At 41.1% G+C, this 17,652-nt stretch overlaps 1 protein-coding gene across 3 annotated transcripts in view; it reads right to left on the minus strand.

Annotated features, from left to right (window-relative positions):
• Nucleotides 1-12: 12 nt before the first annotated feature.
• Nucleotides 13-17,652, minus strand: part of RAPSN (receptor associated protein of the synapse) — a 61,972-nt gene continuing 44,332 nt past the window's right edge. For 2 of the 3 annotated variants that reach the window (XM_056526540.1, XM_056526541.1), the window contains exons 2-8: nucleotides 14,967-15,305; nucleotides 13,189-13,347; nucleotides 10,978-11,076; nucleotides 8,202-8,324; nucleotides 5,679-5,732; nucleotides 2,782-2,981; nucleotides 13-1,550 (exon numbers count right to left, since the gene is read on the minus strand). In XM_056526540.1, coding sequence (XP_056382515.1) covers nucleotides 1,478-1,550; nucleotides 2,782-2,981; nucleotides 5,679-5,732; nucleotides 8,202-8,324; nucleotides 10,978-11,076; nucleotides 13,189-13,347; nucleotides 14,967-15,305 — 1,047 coding nt within the window. In that variant the 3' untranslated portion in view covers nucleotides 13-1,477. Of the gene's footprint in view, nucleotides 1,551-2,781; nucleotides 2,982-4,611; nucleotides 5,577-5,678; nucleotides 5,733-8,201; nucleotides 8,325-10,977; nucleotides 11,077-13,188; nucleotides 13,348-14,966; nucleotides 15,306-17,652 lie in introns of those variants that run through there. The other variant, XM_056526542.1, reaches the window with a different exon arrangement.

The raw sequence follows: 17,652 nt of genomic DNA on the forward strand, positions 1-17,652 counted from the left end.
ACAATGACTTGATCCATTGGGTGAAAAGTTTATTGTCTTGTGGTGGAACACCCTTCAAGTGAACAGATAAAAAAAATAAAATAATGAATAAATGGTCATATTTTACAAGAGGGGAAAGACCGTACAGAGAAATCAGAACAAGACAAGTCATACTGTATATACAGAGGGAGGTAGGTTCATGGAAAATATAATCCCCTTCTTCAGTGAAAGAGATGCAGATACATGGAACATCCTCACAGTAATACTTGTGAAGGCAATAAAACAACGTCCTTAAACCCCATAGAGAAAAGGAATAATATAGAGATAAACAAATATGTCCTCTACATTTTAGATTTCCCATGGATGTGGCCATAAATAGATTTACTAGTATACACAGCACCAACAATTCCATTTCATACATTTTTGGTTCTTTGTTGCTCCACACACTTGCAATAGATGTCAATAAATAAAATTATATCAAACTCAAGATATGTCAATCTCTATGAGATAACACTATAAAGAGTTATAGCTTTCTAAGTACAGAAAGTTTAAACAAATTATTGCATACCAAGCTGACTATCCAAAGGTACCACCATGGTGTGCCACACATGCTGGCCATCAGGCTGGTGAGCATTAAGAGTCATTTTGGCTATAAATATGGTGTCCCATAAGGGTCATTTGGCTTATAGGAAGGTGTAGGCTCTCAGAATGGTGTGCCATGTAGATCAAGTTGGCTGCCAGGATGATGTGCCTCGCAGGTCATGTTGCCTTTTAGGATGGCGTGCTATACAGGTCAAGTAGGCTCTCAGGATGGTGTGCCATATAGGTCAGGTTGGCTGTCAGGATGGTGTGCCATATAGGTCAGGTTGGCTGTCAGGATGGTGTGCCATATAGGTCAGGTTGGCTGTCAGGATGGTGTGCCATAAGTTCATGTTGCCTTTCAGGATGGTATGACATATAGGTGATGTTGCCTCGCAGGGTGGTGTGCCAGCCACGTATTATTGCCTCTCAATAGGGTGCACCATACAGGTCATGCTGGTTCATGCCAAGCTTTGATATATAGGTCATGCTGGGTCTTACCATGCAGGGCTATACTTATCATACGAGGACTTTTGTTTAGCTAGAGAAAAACCTCCACCACAAATAAATAACATGATTTTTTAGACTTGGGAAGCAATGGTTATAAAAACACTTATCTAACTTTTCCTGTCCAGTACATAGGATATTAGTCTGCCTTTAAGTAAAGTAAAAAATAGACTTAAAAAAATCATGAAAAACATTTTGCAAGGCTTTCTGACCGTTTTTTCGTGTAACATGTCTTGCATGACAAATGCTAGTCACAATGGTGCCAATATTACCACATAGTCCTAGACCACATGTTTAGACACCAACCAATACTGCCAATAAAAACATTTGCTGAACAGCTCTTTTTGTCAACTGGTCCTAGAAAACAGGTCAATATTCTGTTCATTCCATCTCATTCCCCTTTTTCTTTCTCTCACACAAAACCAGGTTTCACAGAAGATCGGCGACAGTTAGGACAGCCACGAGATCCATTGGTTTGGAGACACCTGAGATGACAAATAAATGATCAAAAAACACAGAAACATAATGGCCCAGATTATCTCCATCCCAACAGTTTAGTGTCGGCTTTTGCGTCCCAATTTTAGTCAAATTTTAGCAAAGTACAACAATTTACAGGAAGAAACCTGAACAGCCCCACAAGTTACACTTTGTCTGAATAAAGTGGGCATGTTTACGAGTTTTTCTCAAAAACCAAAGATTTATTATTAAAGCCTGCACAAATATGCTTTTACTTAAAAAAAAAATTCTTAAAGTGGTCAAAGAACATTGTGTATGTGTGGAAAATTACTGTGATTTATTTTTTATTTTTTGTAAAGTTTGTTTTAACCCGAACATATCACCCCACTTTATATTGATGTGTCGCAGTGTTCCCAAGATATGTGCCAAATTAGTAAATATGGGAAAACGTAAGTCAGATAAAATCCAATTAGGGAAAAAAAAAAACTACAACAATAGTATATCTGGACCAGTGATTCAGTCATGTCACTCACTGGATTTATGCTTACTGGGGCCAAGCATGGTTGACCTGGTTGGATGGAAAAAAATTGGTTAGCTTTTAGCCATAGTGGCAGACAATGGGGGAGATTTATCAAAACCTGTGCGAAGGAAAAGCTGCCCAGTTGCCCATAGCAACCAATCAGCTCGCTTCTTTCATTTTTAACAAGGCCTCTGCAAGATGAAAGAAGCGATCTGATTGGTTGTTATGGGCAACTGGGCAACTTTTCCTTCGCACAAGTTTTGATAAATCTCCCCCAATGTGGTCTTTATCTAGATCTTAATGTCTAGGTTAAGTCCATCACCTTTCATCTTGGATGTTAATTACATACAGAAGCCTCTTTTCCAAAGAGATTGCATGGCTATCAATGACGTTAAAAAAATAAAAAAAATAAAACAAGCACCAAATTGCTTATTTTTGGTCACATCATGTATCAGAAAAAAATTCCAAAAAGGTATCTAAAAGTCCCATGTAACAAAAATGTTTCTTATAAAATCTACAGATCATGGTGCAATAAATGTGCCCTGTAGATGGAAAAATAAAAAAGTTATAGGGGCCAATGGTTAAGAAAGTTTTTTTAAAGTAGTAAAATAAAACAAAAGCTGTAAAAATTGGGTACTGCTGTAATCATACTGACCCACAGAATACAGGTAACATGTCATTTGTACCCCAACGTGCATAGCGTAGAAATGAAACCCCCCACAGAATTGTTTGTCTCATACCGAAGATGGAAGACATGTGAACAGGGCAACGCCTGAAGCTGATAGTTCTTTTCCCCAATGGACTCCCCACACATTCCACAATACAGCTCCATTTCTTCCACACATTCATGGAATCGGACAACATGTGCTCGTAGTTCCCGTTGTTGCTGTCTTGTACGATAGACAATCTCACTCAGACAGTGAACCTTCAAGAGAGAGAGCTACAAAAAGAAGACAGTGTAAGTAATGGGTCAAATAGATGAACTTAGGGCAGAGGTAGCAGTCACGCCCAGTAGGTAGGAGGCTGTATTACAGATTTTGCATTGGGGCCTATTAAAAGTAAGCCTCTGTATTTGAGCTTTGTAGTGCAGCGGCCATTCTATGAAAGTCTGGGTTCAGATTTCAGCAATATATACAGCTCAAAAAAAAAATAAAGGGAACACTAAAATAACACATCCTCGATCTGAATGAATTATCTAATCGTAAGAACTAACTTCGTCTTTACATAGATGAATGTGCTGACAACAAAATCACACAAAAATGATCAATGGAAATCAAATTTATCAACCCATGGAGGTCTGGCTATGGAGTCACACTCAAAATCAAAGTGGAAAACCACACTACAGGCTGATCCAAGTTTGATGTAATGTCCTTAAAACAAGTCAAAATAAGGCTCAGTAGTGTGTGTGGCCTCCACGTGCCTGTATGACCTCCCTACAATGCCTGGGCATGCTCCTGATGAGGTGGCAGATGGTCTCCTGAGGGATGTCCTCCCAGACCTGGACTAAAGCATCCGCCAACACCTGGACAGTCTGTGGTGCAATGTGGTGTTGGTGGATGAAGCGAGACATGATGTCACAGATGTGCTCAATCGGATTCAGGCCTGGGAAATGGGCGGGCCAGTCCATAGCATCAATGCCTTCCTCTTGCAGGAACTGCTGCCACACTCCAGCCACATGAGGTCTAGCATTGTCTTGCATTAGGAAGAACCCAGGGCCAACCACACCAGCATATGGTCTCACAAGGGGTCTGAGGATCTCATCTCGGTACCTAATGGCAGTCAGGCTACCTCTGGCAAGTACATGGAGGGCTGTGCGGCCCCCAAAGAAATGCCACCCCACACCATTACTGACCCACCGCCAAACCGGTCATGCTGGAGGATGTTGCAGGCAGCAGAATATTCTCTACGGCATCTCCAGACTCTGTCACATGTGCTCCTGCACGGTATTGGGCTGTAAGCACAACCCCCACCTGTGGACGTTGGGCCCTCATACTACCCTCATGGAGTCTGTTTCTGACCGTTTGAGTGGACACATGCACATTTGTGGCCTGCTGGAAGTAATTTTACAGGGCTCTGGCAGTGCTCCTCCTGCTCCTCCTTTCAAAAAGGTGGAGGTAGCGGTCCTGCTGCTGGGCTGTTGCCCTCCTACAGCCTCCTCCACGTCTTCTGATGTACTGGCCTGTCTCCTGGTAGCGCCTTGATGCTCTGGACACTACGCTGACAGACACAGCAAACCTTCTTGCCACAGCTCGCATTGATGTGCCATCCTGAATGAGCTGCACTATCTGAGCCACTTGTGTGGGTTGTAGACTCCGTCTCATGCTACCACTGGAGTGAAAGCACTACCAGCATTCAAAAGGGACTAAAACATCAGCCAGGAAGCATAGGAACTGAGAAGTGGTCTGTGATCACCACCTGCAGAACCACTCCTTTATTGGGGGTGTCTTGCTAATTGCCTATAATTTCCACCTGTTGTCTTGTTCCATTTGCACAACAGCATGTGAAATTGATTGTCAATCAGTGTTGCTTCCTGAGTGGACAGTGTGATTTCACAGAAGTGTGATTGACTTGGAGATACAGTGTGTTGTTTAAGTGTTCCCTTTATTTTTTTGAGCAGTGTATATGTTGGAATACATAAAAATATGTATGCCGATATATACTACGTCATACTTGCAGTATTTTTAATTTTGCAGCACTCAAAAGAACAGCAGCTTACCCTTTTGAGTCCCGCTAAATAAAAGTATAATTATAGTCACAAGTAAAGTAGGCTGGGTCCATTTAAGAGTATCTGTCACTTTTTTCTGTCACAAAATTTTGACAGTTTTGATCAGTGGAGGCCAGAGTGTTCAGACCTCCATCAAGCAGGAGAAGAAGCCGAAAGAAGACCACACGGCCGCACTCTCTTATCCCTGCTCTGTGTCACGTGGTCGCGTCACACTCCATAGACTTACATTGACAATCATGTGACACACAGAGCTTGGGGAGAATATGCTGAGCGCGGACTTCTCCCAGCTACTTCTGATCGGCGGAGGTCTGAACACTGAGACCTCCACCTATCTATAGCACATATCAAAAGTTTTTCCAAGTGACAGTGGCCATTTAACTCAATGGGCCTGCTGGGAATATGCCCTGGTATACCTTTTTGCTGGTATCCCGAAGTTTACCTCCAACATATAGCTGAAATGCATTATAAGCCAACCTGATATAGTTACTGCTGCACAAGTACAGTGTTGTGCCCCCAGATGATTTTCTGTTCTGTCTTTTCTGTACAATATTCTACAACTATCAATGGAGTATTAAAAGATAACTTGGCACCATAAAATGGAAAATAAATGTCATAGCTTTTGGCACAACTGCATGTTTACAATTCCCATTAGAGGCACTAGCCAGTCGAGTGGGGCCCAGTACATAGACCTCCAGCACGAACTGTATCAGGTCCCAATAGGATACATGGGAGATCCAAACTACTGTTCTCAATATACTTATCCATCCATCAGTGCATTTGATGTTAGGGAGCTGTTAATTCTCCGGCTTCCTATGAATGGAGTATATAGTAGGATGACAGTACATACTGTAAGATGTGTTATGGACACAGGCTAGGGAAATTCTCTCCATTAATCCTCATAGACTTGTTCACCTTATTGCCTATTTCTTCTGCCAACTCCTGGGTTTTCTGGAGCCCGTCCAATGCCTGCAGATTAAAACACATGTCAGGCAGAGAACCAGGAGCTAACATTTATTATTGTGTAACTCCCGAACCCCCAGATGACCTGAATATAGACAGAACAGATGCAGCACATGGCAAGGAGCATGACTACTACCCAGCCCACTCATCCATCAACACAGCCCCCTTACACATGGAATAGCATTGCAACATACTTTTAGAGATAAATAGACCAGATGGGAATGGCTCAGACATGTTGTATGCTTATCCATAATATCAACTCTATGGCAGAGCCGTAGCACTGCCTTCGGCAATCTCCGGCTCTGCCATAGCGCTGTATTGAGTGGGTGTGTTGGCCGCCACTTCATGCAGTGGTCAACACGCCCCCTTCCCGCGGGCTGCCGGGGCCCCGTACAGGAGATCGCGGGGAGCCCCAGCGGTCGGACCCCCTGCGATCTGAAACTTATCCCCTATCCTATTCCTTAGGATAGGGGATACGTTTTTCAGGACTGGACTACTCCTTTAAATAAAACATCATGAAATCGAGATAACATGTGCTTTTATAGAGAAAATAGTAGCAATCAACTTAACTGCAGCGGTATCATTTAGATACTATATAGCATTTTTATATGTGCATTCTATGCAGGGCTGGCCCAGTGGGGTAACAATAAATTTGGGGACCCCTCTGTGAGACCTACTGAGGAGGCCTCTAAGCTCCTCCCCCACAATGTATGCCCCACCCATGCCAATATACCCCACCCATACCAAATTGCTCCACCCATACTGATATGCACTGCTCCTAGGCATTTTCTTTGGACGCATGAAGAGCATCTGTAAGTAATACTAACATTTTTTTTTTTTTTTTTTGCTTTTTTAACCCCTTAAGGACACAGCCCATTTTGGCCTTAAAGGAGAACTCCATAATAGAAAAATTGTCCTCCATACTGCCGGCAGTAAAAAAAAAAATAGATACATACCTTCCTTCACCCCCACGTCACACTGCCACTCAGCCTATCACCGGCCGAATCGGGACTTCGCTGCGGCCGGTGATTGGCTGAGTGCAGTATGACTCGCCAACCACCGGCAACCAGGAAGAGGATTGCGGTGGAGACTGGAGCCAGTTACCGGAGGCACCGTGGGAGCGAAAGAAGGTATGTATCTATAATTTTTTTTACGGCCAGCAGTATGGAGGACAATTTTTCTATTCTAGAGTTCTTCTTTAAGGACGCAGCCAATTTTATTTTTACGTTTTCGGTTTTTCCTCCTCACCTTCTAAAAATCATAACTCTTTTATATTTTCATCTACAGACGAGTATGAGGGCTTGTTTTTTGCACGACCAGTTGTCCTTTGTAAAGACATCATTCATTTTAGCATAAAATATAGGGCAAAATTTTAAAAATACTATTTGTGTGGGGAAATTTAAAAGAAAATCGCAATTGTGCAGATTTTGGAAGGTTTTGTTTTCACGCTGCACAATTTACGACCTATAACTTTTTCATTTTTTCCATATAAGCGGCAGTATGAGGGCTCATTTTTTGCACCGTGATCTGTACTTTTTATTAATATCACATTTGCATATATGAAACTTTTAATTAATACATTTTTTAGGAATTATTATATATGTGGGCAATATGAGGAGGCATTCTAATGTATAGGGGTAATGTACGTGGGCATTATAATAATGTATAGGGGCAATGTGAGAGGGCTTTATAATGTATGGGGGCAATGTGAGGGGCCATTATAATGTACAGGAGCAATGTGAGGGGGCATTATAATGTATAGGAGCAATGTGAGGGGGCATTATAATGTCTAGGGGCAATGTGAGGGGGCTTTATAATGAATAGGAGTAATGTGAGGGGACATTATTATATGTGGCGGCAATGTGAGGGGTATTATAATGTATGAGGGGGGCACAGAAGGGACTACTATATGGGGCAGTGTAATAAATATAGGGGGTTTGTATAGAGTTGAGGACTTTGCTGTTGTGCAGGACACCTTATCCCCTACAGAAAGGATAGCAGTCGGACCCCCCGCAATCTCCTACATGGGGCTCCGGCTCACTGCAGGGAAGAAGCTGTGTCGGCCAAGGCAGGAAGCAGTGGCCGAAACACCTGCTTCATGTATCTCTATGGGAGAGGCAGAGATACAGTGTTCTTGTATCTCCTCTTCTCCCATAGAGATACATAGAGGGGGCGTGTTGCCCCCTGCTTTGTGCAAATCACTCCGAGCATTAGGAGAGGGTGGCATCTTGCAGGAGATCGCTTGGGGTCCCAACGGTCAGACCCCCCTGCGATCAGACACTTATCTCCTATCCTTTGTATAGAGGATAAGTTGTCCTGCACAACAAAACTCCTTTAATAAATTCTCCCTTTTTTATTTTAAATAGAGATACATAAATAACCAACAGCGGCTTGTTCCTAGTTTGCAGGTAGCAACAAGAGAATATCCTGTATTTTTTCCATAGTCTTGTAATCTTATCCTTTGTATTAAGGCACCTTGTCCATTTCTTTTTGGTGCAGCCAACACTTGGCAACTCCCAGCAGCACTTGAGTTTGACCCAGCCGGTTTCCAATCTCTGTCATGATGCTCATGGAGGAGTCGTATCGAGGAAATGCTTTCTAAAGATGAGAAGCAGAAATTGCAATAAGAGGTTCAGAAGGCCTTCTGGGTTAAAATAATGGAGATAATAATTTTAGAAGCGTTGCCTCATACAATGGGGCAAAAAAGTATTTAGTCAGCCACTAATTGTGCAAGTTCTCCCACTTAAAACATGAGAGAGGCCTGTAAGTTTTCATCATAGGTATACCTCAATTATGAGAGACATCATGAGAAAAAAAATCCAAAATTGTCTGATTTTTAAAGAATTTATTTGCAAATTATGGTGGAAAATACTTATTTGGTCACCTACAAACAAGCAAGATTTCTGGCTCTCACAGACCTGTAACTTCTTCTTTAAGAGTCTCCCCTGTCCTCCACTCGTTATCTGTATTAATAGCACCTGTTTGAACTTGTTATCAGTATAAAAGACACCTGTCCACAACCTCAAACAGTCACACTCCAAACTCCACTATGGCGAAGACCAAATAGCTGTCGAAGGACACCAGAAACAAAATTGTAGACCTCCAGGCTGGGAAGACTGAATCTGCAATAGGCAAGCAGCTTGGTGTGAAGAAATCAACTGTGGGAGCAATTATTAGAAAATGGAAGACATACAATCCACTGATATTCTCTTTCGATCCGGGGCTCCACGCAAGATCTCACCCCATGGTGTCAAAATGATCACATGAACGGTGAGCAAAATTCCCAGAACCACACAGGGTGACCTAGTGAATGACCTGCAGAGAGCTGGGACCAAAGTAAAAAAAGGCTACCATCAGTAACACACTACGCTGCCAGGGACACAAATTATGCAGTGCCAGACGTGTCCCCCTGCTTAAGCCAGTACATGTCCGGGCCAGTCTGAAGTTTGCTAGAGAGCATTTGGATGATCCAGAAGATGATTGGGAGAATATCATATGGTCAGATGAAATCAAAGTAGAGCTTTTTGGTAAAAAAAGGAGAATGCTGAGTTGCATCCGAAGAACACCCTACCTACTGTGAAGAATGGGGGTGGAAACATCATGCTTTGGGGCTGTTTTTCTGTTAAGGAACCAGGACGACTGATCCATGTAAAGGAAAGAATGAATGGGGCCATGCATTGGGAGATTTTGAATGAAAACCTCTTCCATCAGCAAGGGCATTGAAGATGAAATGTGTCTGGGTCTTTCCGCATGACAATGATCCCAAACACACCGCCCGGGCAATGAAGGAGTGGCTTTGTAAGAAGCAATTCAAGGTCCTGGAGTGGCCTAGCCATTCTCCAGATCTCAACCCCATAGAAAACCTTTGGAAGGAGTTGAAAATCCTTGTTGCCCAGCGGCAGCCCCGAAACATCACTGCTCTAGAGGAGATCTGCATGGAAGAAGGGGCCAAAATACCAGCAACATTGGCCCTCATTTACTAAGAGTGGAGTGTAGGTTTCTTTGTGGGTTTTAATTCCCTACAATTTATTTTCCACGGTATTTACTAAGGTTTCCCTACACTTCCACTTTACCTACACTTTGCTTTTTTTACACATGCTCTGATCTGTAGGGTTTTCCTCAGCTGAAATCCACCACATTTTCTGTGAAAACGTTAGTAAATATGTTGTATTTTTTTTAAATTGTTGGGAACACGCCCCTTTTCACAGACCACACCCCCTTTCCCCCTTTTTCGGGTTTTCTTAGCAAAATGGGGAGTAAGTCTGGGTTTTTTCAATTCTGGCGCAAATTCTGGCGCAGACAGAATTTCTGGCACAATGCGACAGAATCTGGCGCACAACCTAACAAAACATGTCAGGTTTGCAATAGTAAATGAGGGCCATTGTGTGAAAACCTTGTGAAGACTTACAGAAAACATTTGACCTCCTTCATTGCCAACAAAGGGTATATAACAAAGTATTGGGATGAATTTTTGTTATTGACCAAATACTTATTTTCCACCATAATTAGCAAATAAATTCTTAAAAAAATCAGACAATGATTTTATGGATTTTTTTTCTCCTTATGTCGCTCACAATTGAGGTATACCTATGATTAATTACAGGCCTCTCTTAACTTTTTAAGCGGGAGAACTTGCACAATTGGTGGCTGACTAAATACTTTTTTGCCCCACTGTACATATAACATTTCTGGAAGAATCCATGTTTAGACACATATTGCCAGGTTGTTGTCATGGACACCCCCTTTAAAGAGTACCTGTCATAAAACCATCCTTTCTAAACTAACTCAGATTATATTCCCTAATTACTCCTAACACCCTTCCTGCCTTTAAAAAAAAAAAAAAAAAATTGCCGAGCTTAAAAAAGCTTTGTATCATACCATTCTCCTTGCTCACATTGTATGAGCTCCAGGCAGGAGAAAGTGGGCGTTCCCCAGCAAGTGTGACATCACTGAAGCCTGTGAGAGCTGTGCCTCGCCATGTCCCGCATGCACTTCCTGAGTTTGGTCTCCTGCCAGGCCGGGAGGAGACCAAACTAACTGTTTGACTTGCGGCAGGGAACAGATCAGAGCCACCTAGTGGCCATTTTTTCAATTACATTAAAAACATATAAAGGTTGAGAATTTTAACAGCAAGTGCCTCATAATTACATAAGGAACAATATATTAAAAGTTTAGTTTGGTGACAGGTACTTTTTAAGCACGTTATTCTCAGCCCTCCTTTAAACCCAGACTACATGATAAAAATACTCACCTCAATGTCTCCATGACTCCTGTGGATGTCGGCGAAGCACAGAAGACAAAGTGCTTGAAGTGGTCGGTCCCCATGTTGTAGTGCTATCTTCATAGACTCCTAGAACACAAGAAATCTTATTAAGGGTATGTTCACATGTACAGTAAATGTGATTATGACTATAGTCAAAATGTAAAAATAGAATTTTTGAATTTTTATAAATAAGGAATATTCTAAAATTTCTCATGGACCTAAGTATTCAGACCCTTTACTATGACACATGAAAATAAGCTCTGGGGGGCCTCCCATTTCTCTTGACCATCTGTTGATTGGAGTCACCTGTGGTAAATTCAGATGATTGGACTGGATATGTAAAGACGCAGTCCTGTCTATATAAGGTCTCACAGCTGACAATGTATATCAGAGCTAAAACCAAATCAAGATGGGGAATGAACTGCCTGTAGAGCTCAGACACTGGAGTATGTGAAGGCCCAGATCTGAAGAAGGGTGCAAAAATGTATGCTGCACTGAATATTCCCAAGAGCACAGTGGCCTCCATAATTCTTGAATAGAAGAAGTTTGGAACAATCAGGCTGCCCCTCCAAACTATGTAATTGGGTAGAAACAGGGCTTGGTAAGAGAGTTGACCAAGAATGCAATCGTCATTCTGGCTGAGCTTCAAAGATCCTGTGTGGAGACATCACTGATTTAAGTGCTTTTTTTTTTGCAAACAAAAAAGCTTTTGACCTTCTGGAAGTTTCTCCCATCTTTTTGTGTGTTTCAAGAAAAGTTGCAGCAAGCTGTGCTGGGACTATTTCTTGCGACTTTTGGTTTAAATAATTTTTATTGGATTTTTTTTTTGAAATTTACAACAAAGGAAAGATTGGTCAAAGAAAACAACGTGGCCAAGGAACAATACATAACAAATATAACACAGTGATATGAATATTACTAAAGTAATCACTCAGCTGTATGTAGAAATATTAATTTGCAGAATCATGTCTTTGGATGTTGCGGATTTGGACCATAATTTGTACACAATGGACCATAGTTATGCACACCAAGTCTGATCACATGGCAAAAAATGTCTATACCACACAATGGGGGGAGATTTATCAAAAATTGTGCAAAGGAAGAGTGGTGCAGTTGCCCATGGCAACCAATCAGATTGCTTCTTTCCTTTTTAAAGAGACCTGTGAAAAATGAAAGAAGCTATCTAGTTGGTTACTAAGGGCAACTGGGTAACTTTACCTCTGGGCAGGTTTTTATAAATCTCCCCCGATGTTTCCAGTCATCATTATCACTGATGCTTCTGTGCACAATTCATGTAAGGTCATGTCACTTTTTAATAAATAAGCCCCAGCCACATCAAATATACCACAAGGAAAACAAGGTTAAAAAAAAAACACGTACATCACACACACCGTGATAAATTCCTACCATTATGTGTACCCCAAAACCTACATACAATCTAACAGTAGGATGTACTACTGCTGAAGAACAACATTATATATATTCAAAAGGATTCTTAGCCATGCATTCAACAGGGTTGAGATCAGTCACATGACATACCTGTATCTGTAGTGATGACCATACACACCTTCAATAGTTGTCAGCCAAACACTCAATTTGGTACTACTGACAGTTCCCTTTAAAGGCTATGGACACCTATGCACTGATAATTTTTTTATGTTTATTTATATCCTGAATTTCAAAATGAAGCAACTTTTTGAATAGCCTTCATTACAAAATTCCTACCATCTAGCTGCTACTCAGAGAAAGCTATGTCTGACAATCTAACAGTTTTTCTGTACTCTCAGTCATAGACCTAGCAGGTATAAGAAGAGGTTACACAGAAGTTTACATAGACAGGGGAAGAAGAAACCCTGGAGGACAGCTCACATAGGCTGTAGAATGTGAGGATATCAGATACAAGGCAAGAATTAAAGAAATGTTTTTAAAGGTTTTCTCAGCCTTTAAGGTATATTCACACATTTATATATTAGAAAATCGTAGACAGATGAAAGTCAAATATCCACTGCCCACCCAAAACTTTACAAGACACATACAGGAGCACATTTCATTGCAAACTCTATTATGATTATTATTAGTATCTTTATTATTATTATTCATTCCATGCATGATTCATGTTGTCCACAATAAATCATCCGTATAACTTAGACATTAAAATCAAAAAAATAATTCCCAAACATATGTTCCTTTGTCTCATACCTCACAACACTCCATTGCATCTGTTAAGCGGCCAAGTTTACGGTATGCAACAGCCATGTGGTATTGGCTCATGGCTCGGTATTTGAGACTCCAGCCTTTCCCGTAGTCATTGACCAGTTCAGCTGCTTTACATGGAAAGAAAAGGGCCTTCTCAAAGTCCTGCAGGAAAAACTCCAGACAATGTATGAAAGATCTCAAACCACTACAATATAAATGTTACATCTCGGGGACCATAGTATTTTGATGTATTTTGAAAAATACAATAAAATGCTAAACAATTATTAAATAATTATAAACTGAGCAGGGGATACAATAGGTAGAGTGGGAGCTTTAAAGCAAAGTTTAAAATGCCCTCATTTCCACATGTCGCTAGTTAAAGGGGTACTCCAGTGGAAAACAACATAGACACTGACCTAATGCAGACTATTGGTAGATGCATTTGTTACTACAATTGGAAACTTGTTCATGTTGATAGGCCCGCCCAAGTTGGTGTATCAGTCTTTGGTAAAAGGGACTTGGTTTTTATCAGTCTTTATAAGCAATTTTTATGTTGTGTTTGGAGTTGTTTTTACAAATACACTATCTATTATTTCACCATATGGCCATCCAAAATCATTAGCTTATTGCCAGCTTTTGTAAAATATCATCTGTAAAATATGTTCAGTCATATGACTGAAATCTTTTAATTTGGCCTAACAAAAGTTGTTACCACAAACTAACTTTTCTCTAGGCAAAAAAAGAAAGAGAAAGGAGTAAGTTGAACTAAAATGTTTGTCTCCTAAGGGCTCATATCAAACATAAATGACATATGTCTCTGTCTTGCCTTGTGTGCTATAGGTGATGCCATATTATACTCACTCTATCTCTTTGAAAATAATGTTACCTATGTGACGCTGATCTGTGAGTGATATGTCTTTAGGATAGGTCCAAAGAGCTTTATGTAACTTTAAAGTGCTGGCAAATTTTTGTGAAAATGTAGCTTATCCACTGGGTTACTGGCTTGGGAAGAATTGTCCGTTGGGTACTTCCTCTTCAGCTTTCCCAATCTGGCTCACATTGATTGGTAGGTCCCTCCCATATAAAAATAGGTTTTTCAAGAGAGCGCAGTCGGCACTGCTACAACATCCACTGGCTTACACACCTCGCTTTGACTCAGCCCGCAATGCAATGGTACAACAGTCATTTGCATGGCATATACCGGTGCTCAGTGAGAGTGTATAGAAGTACTGCGTGGAACAACTTGAAAAAGATATGAAATAACTCAAGGCACTCGATGTTCATGCTTCATCCATTTATTCCCACAAGAGGTCACTTCACTTGTCAGGAGGGGGGGGGAGAAGAGACGGGACGACGTCCGTTTCGCGGCTACACGTTGTCCGTTGTCCCGTCTCTTCTCCCTCCCGACATATGAAGTGACCTTTTGTGGGAATAAATGGATGAAGCATGAACATCGAGTGCCGTGGGTTATTTCACATCTTTTTCAAGTCATATACAAATAGGTGTAGACCTGTCAATTGTAGTTAGCTGAGATGGAGAAGCCTTGGGGTTATCTCCCAGTGGACATTTCTTCATGAGCCCATGACACAGTGGTAAAGAATTGTCCTTAAAATGCATGAGCAGCACATTATAGTTAAACAAAGCCGATCACCTATTACTAAGGCATGGTGTTCAGGGATAGGGCAGCATAATCTTGGTGACAAGTTCCCTTTAATGAGGTTAAAGGTTGGCCTGGTAGCATACAAGAAGCCAGCTCCATTCATACGTCTTAAGTTTCTAACCTTGAGCTGTGTGTAAAGACCTCCAAGGCTGCAGCAGACTCTGCACTCCAACATCTTGTCATCATTGTTATGGGCATATCTTAGAGCTTTCTCAAAGCATTCCAGGGCCTTCTGGAACACGCTGAGGCCAAGGTAGGCATTCCCCAGGCTTAGCGACACCTGTCCATTCAGTTGTAAGCTGACAGATGTTCCCTGCATGTTCAGACAGGTCTTGCAGTAGGAAATGGTCTTCTGGAACTCACACAATTTCTCATTGCTACGGGCCAGGTTAAGATAACTCTCCGTTAAAAAGTCCTGGTCCTCCAGTTCTCGGGCCGTGTCAATCTGGATCACTGCAAACTAAAGTAAGACAATTATAGGGTATTGTACATTAACGTAAACAGTCTACAAAAACGGACAAAAATTATACCGTAGGCAGGATTGGCCTAAGAAGAGTGCAACCAGTCACACAAGATGCAAAACATGCCACAACCCTGGGTACCCAGAGCTTTCACCCCCCCCCAATCTAACACTGTGACAGACAGCTTCTAGAAAGTGTCAGACAGTGTTAATTGGACACTCTTCAATTTTATTTAGCTTGGGTACTACATGATAGACCATAATCTCCGTAATGTGGACAGGGCCTTAGTCTTTACTACGTATGCAAGCAAGGGGGATTCTGGGAAAGTGTGTGCTTTGTAGCATGGGTCGCAGTTTAGAGAGGAAACCGGGAAGTGATCAGATCAATGGGGGGGATAAGAACTTTACTGGGATGAAGATAATTTTACCTAAATCTATCATATTTACCCTCCTTTACTTATTGTATATGTATGTGGTACACTTCTAATGTTAACAACTTTGCTTCATGTGACAACCCCTTTAACCCCTTAAGGACGCAGGACGTAAATGTTCGTCCTGGTGCGGTGGCACTTAACGCACCAGGACGTACATTTACGTCCTAAGCATAACCGCGGGCATCGGAGCAATGCCCGTGTCATGCACGGCTGATCCCGGCTGCTGATCGCAGCCAGGGACCCGCCGGCAATGGCCGACGCCCGCGATCTCGCGGGCGTCCGCCATTAACCCCTCAGGTGCCGGGATCAATACAGATCCCGGCATCTGCGGCAGTGCGCGATTTGAATGAATGATCGGATCGCCCGCAGCGCTGCTGCGGGGATCCGATCATTCATAACGCCGCACGGAGGTCCCCTCTCCTTCCTCCGAGCGGCTTTCGGCGTCTCCTGCTCTGGTCTGTGATCGAGCAGACCAGAGCAGAAGATAACTGATAACACTGATCTGTTCTATGTCCTATACATAGAACAGATCAGTATTAGCAATCATGGTATTGCTATGAATAGTCCCCTATGGGGACTATTCAAGTGTAAAAAAAAATGTAAAAAAATGTAAAAGTAAAAAAAAAGTGAAAAATCCCCTCCCCCAATAAAAAAGTAAAACGTCCGTTTTTTCCTATTTTACCCCCAAAAAGCGTAAAAAAATTTTTTTTATAGACATATTTGGTATCACCGCGTGCGTAAATGTCCGAACTATTAAAATAAAATGTTAATGACCCCGTACGGTTAACGGCGTGAACGAAAAAAAAAAAGGCCAAAATTCCTACTTTTTTAATATATTTTATTAAAAAAAATTATAAAAAATGTATTAAAAGTTTTTTATATGCAAATTTGGTATAAAAAAAAGTACAGATCATGGCGCAAAAAATGGGCCCCATACCGCCGCTTATACGGAAAAATAAAAAAGTTAGGGGTCATCAAAATAAAGGGATTATAAACGTACTAATTTGGTTAAAAAGTTTGTGATTTTTTTTAAGCGCAACAATAATATAAAAGTATGTAATAATGGGTATCATTTTAATCGTATTGACCCTCAGAATAAAGAACACACGTCATTTTTACCATAAATTGTACGGAGTGAAAACGAAACCTTCCAAAATTAGCAAAATTGCGTTTTTCGTTTTAATTTCCCCACAAAAATAGTGTTTTTTGGTTGCGCCATACATTTTATGATATAATAAGTTATGTCATTACAAAGGACAACTGGTCGCGAAAAAAACAAGCTCTCATACTAGTCTGTGGATGAAAATATAAAAGAGTTATGATTTTTAGAAGGCGAGGAGGAAAAAATGAAAACGTAAAAATTAAATTGTCTGAGTCCTTAAGGCCAAAATGGGCTGAGTCCTTAAGGGGTTAAAGGGGTACTCCGGTGAAAAACTTTTTTTTTTTTTAAATCAACTGGTGCCAGAAAGTTAAACAGATTTGAAAATTACTTCTATTAATATATATTAAATCTTCCAGTACTTATTAGCTACTGAATACTACAGTGGAAATTATTTTCCGTTTGAAACGCTGAGCTGTCTGCTGACATCATGAGCACAGTGCTCTCTGCTGACATCTCTGTCCATTTTAAGAACTGCCACTGTAAAAGGAAATCCCCGTAGCAAACATATGCTGTTCTGGACAGTTCCTAAAATGGACAGAGATGTTAGCAGAGAGCACTGTGCTCATGATGTCAGCAGACAGCTCTGTGTTTCAAATATAAAAGAATTTCTGCTGTAGTATTCAGCAGATAATAAGTACAGGAAGGATTAAGATTTTTTAATAGAAGTAATTTAAAAATCTATAGCAAAAAATATTTACCCAGAACCTCAAGGAAAGTGTATATTGAATAATAAATGAAATAGACCGTGCTT

Source organism: Hyla sarda, chromosome 6, assembly GCF_029499605.1.
Source record: "Hyla sarda isolate aHylSar1 chromosome 6, aHylSar1.hap1, whole genome shotgun sequence".
Classification (NCBI taxonomy): Eukaryota; Metazoa; Chordata; class Amphibia; order Anura; family Hylidae; genus Hyla; species Hyla sarda.